General features: G+C 74.0%; 1 protein-coding gene across 1 annotated transcript; it reads left to right on the top strand.

Annotated features, from left to right (window-relative positions):
• The first annotated feature begins 620 nt into the window (after positions 1-620).
• On the top strand, positions 621-1,938 carry TNFRSF13C (TNF receptor superfamily member 13C). The gene is made up of 3 exons (XM_054718567.1): positions 621-753; positions 1,089-1,304; positions 1,757-1,938. Exons 1-3 carry the CDS (start codon positions 621-623, stop codon positions 1,936-1,938), a joined length of 531 nt encoding a protein of 176 aa, XP_054574542.1.
• The last annotated feature ends 272 nt before the right edge of the window (positions 1,939-2,210 follow it).

Raw genomic sequence — 2,210 nt, 5'->3', positions numbered from 1 at the left:
GGAGGCCTTTGCGCACCCGGGGCCCCTTCCCTATCAAACTTCTCTAACCAGACCCCCCTCCACCCAGCACCCGCCTCTCCATCTCCACGAAGCCCTCCTGCGCCCTCCGTGGTGGTGACCAGCAGCGTGGCCGCCACACGGGCAGTGTGGGAGTCCCCTGGGGGCACATCCATGTGGGCCTCGGGCTGTGATGGATGACCTGAGCCAGCTCTGCCTGGGAAAGGCAGGAGGGCTCCCCAGAGGAGGAGGCAGGTGGGGGAGCTGGCTGCAGCAGATTGCCTGTGGCCATCAGCTGGCCTTGGGAGCAGGACTGAGGGGGCCACCCGGAGTCTGTCCCGGCTGCAGGCCCTTCCTCTGCTGCCCAGCGCGGTCCCTGGGCCCTGGGCCCGGTCCCGCAGAGGCCCCGCCAGTGGGGACCCACCGGGTGATGGCTGAGTGCTCGAATGGAGGAACCACAGGTAGCACGGCCTGGGGTGCAGGGCCCCGGGGCCCCGGGGCCCCGGCCGCGAGTGGTCCCACCCAGCAGGCAGGAGGGCGGGGCCGGGCAGTGATTGGCGGCCCCCCGTTTCCTCCCGGGGCAGCGAGGCGCCTCAGTGCCAGCGGGGCGCGCGGCGGGCAGCATGGGGCGGGCGCGGAGCCGGCGGGGCCGGAGCGGGCCGGCGCCCCCGCAGTGCGTGCGGACCCAGTGCTTCGACCCGCTGGTCCGCGTGTGCGTGGCCTGCAGCCTCCTCCGCACGCCGGAGCCCCGGCCGGGTAGGAGCGACCCCGCGACGGCTGCTCGCGGGTGGCCTGGGGGGGGGGGGGGGAACGGGAGAGGGGAGAGGGGGGTCACCCCCTGCCAGAGCCCAGGCACAGCACCCCTCGTCCCAGAACGGAGGGGGGGCGACGAATGGGGGGTCGTGGGCCGGGGCCTGGGTGGGGACCAGCGTCCCGCGTGGCCCTCACCGTCCCTCTCCCCGTCTCTGTGCACCCCCGCCCCCCCCCCTGCCTCCCTCGTCCAGCCTCGCCTCCCTCCGACCCCCGCCTCCTCCCCGCCCGCCCCTCCCCGCTCCCCGGCCCCTACCCCCGCTCCCCGCCCCCCCCTCTAGCGGCCGAGCCGAGCAGCCCGGCGCCCGGGACGGCGGTGCAGCCGCAGGAGTCGGTGGGCGCGGGCGCCGGGGCCGAGGCGCTGCCGCTGCCCGCGCTGCTGCTGGGCGCCCCCGCGCTGCTGGGCCTGGCGCTGGCCCTGGTGCTGGTGGCCGCGCTGGGCTGGCGGCGGCTGCGCCGGCCCGCGCCCCCCAAGGCCCCGGACACGGAGCTGGACGGTAAGTTCTGCGCCAGGGGCCCGAGGGGCACTGCCCGGCCGGAGGGGATGGGGGTGAGAGTGGGGAGGGCCCAGGGGGTCGGCAGGGCTGGGGGGGGGGGGGTACCAACAGGGGGAAGAGCTGCTCTGAGGGTCTCAGGCTGAGAGTCCTATGTGTGTGTGTTGGGGGGGGGGGGACCGCTGTGGCTACCAGACCCACGTGAGGAAGTCCCAGGCGGGGGGCCCGGTGAGAGGGTCTGTCCTGGTCTCCGGGTGGGCAGACTGGCTGCCATACTTCCTCTCTCCTCGTCAGCACCCCCACTCTGCTGCCCTCTCAGCACTTCCTGTCCTGCGGGCCCATCACGTCACCGCAGGGAGCCTTCATCCACTTCCCTCCCGGGCGGCTGGCCTGCAGGGAGGTCCAGGACAGGCGGGGGAGGCTGGGCCATTCCTGACCCTGTGTCCCCCCCTCAGAGCCCCTGGACAGCGTCATCGTCCTCTCTTCCGGACCCCTTGATGCCACAGCGCCCGTCTGGCCTCCACCCGGAGAAAACCCAGCCGCCATGCCCCCTGCCCACAGCGTCCCCGTGCCAGCCACGGAGCTGGGCTCCACCGAGCTGGTGACCACGAAGACGGCCGGCCCTGAGCAGCAGTAGCCATGGCAGGGGCAGGAGTGGCCCTGGCCTCCTGGGGGCCATCGGCCACGGGACTGGAGGTCGAATCCGGCTCTTCATCCCCGCGTCCCCCCGCCCCTTTCTGGGAACCCGGCTGCTCCCAGCTGAGCCTGCAGGCCGCAGACACTGGTTCCGGGGCACCGTGTCGGACGGACGGACGCACATCCGTGCTAGGAGCCTCGCAGGCTGTGGCTGAGCAGCCGGGGCCCTTTGGCAGGAGGCCACTCTGAGTGGGGAAGCCACCGCCACGCAGA

The sequence above is a fragment of the Eptesicus fuscus genome, chromosome 7, assembly GCF_027574615.1.
Source record: "Eptesicus fuscus isolate TK198812 chromosome 7, DD_ASM_mEF_20220401, whole genome shotgun sequence".
NCBI lineage: Eukaryota > Metazoa > Chordata > Mammalia > Chiroptera > Vespertilionidae > Eptesicus > Eptesicus fuscus.
This window is presented reverse-complemented; position numbering and strand designations above follow the sequence as displayed.

What these genes read in the sequence shown, in the direction of transcription:
- TNFRSF13C (XM_054718567.1), top strand. Translation starts at nt 621, where the DNA reads ATGGGGCGGGCGCGGAGCCGGCGGGGCCGGAGCGGGCCGGCGCCCCCG. An exon ending in CACGCCGGAGCCCCGGCCGG is followed by an intron (nt 754 to 1,088) that starts GTAGGAGCGACC and finishes CCCCCCCTCTAG; the next exon opens with CGGCCGAGCCGAGCAGCCCG. An exon ending in CCCGGACACGGAGCTGGACG is followed by an intron (nt 1,305 to 1,756) that starts GTAAGTTCTGCG and finishes TCCCCCCCTCAG; the next exon opens with AGCCCCTGGACAGCGTCATC.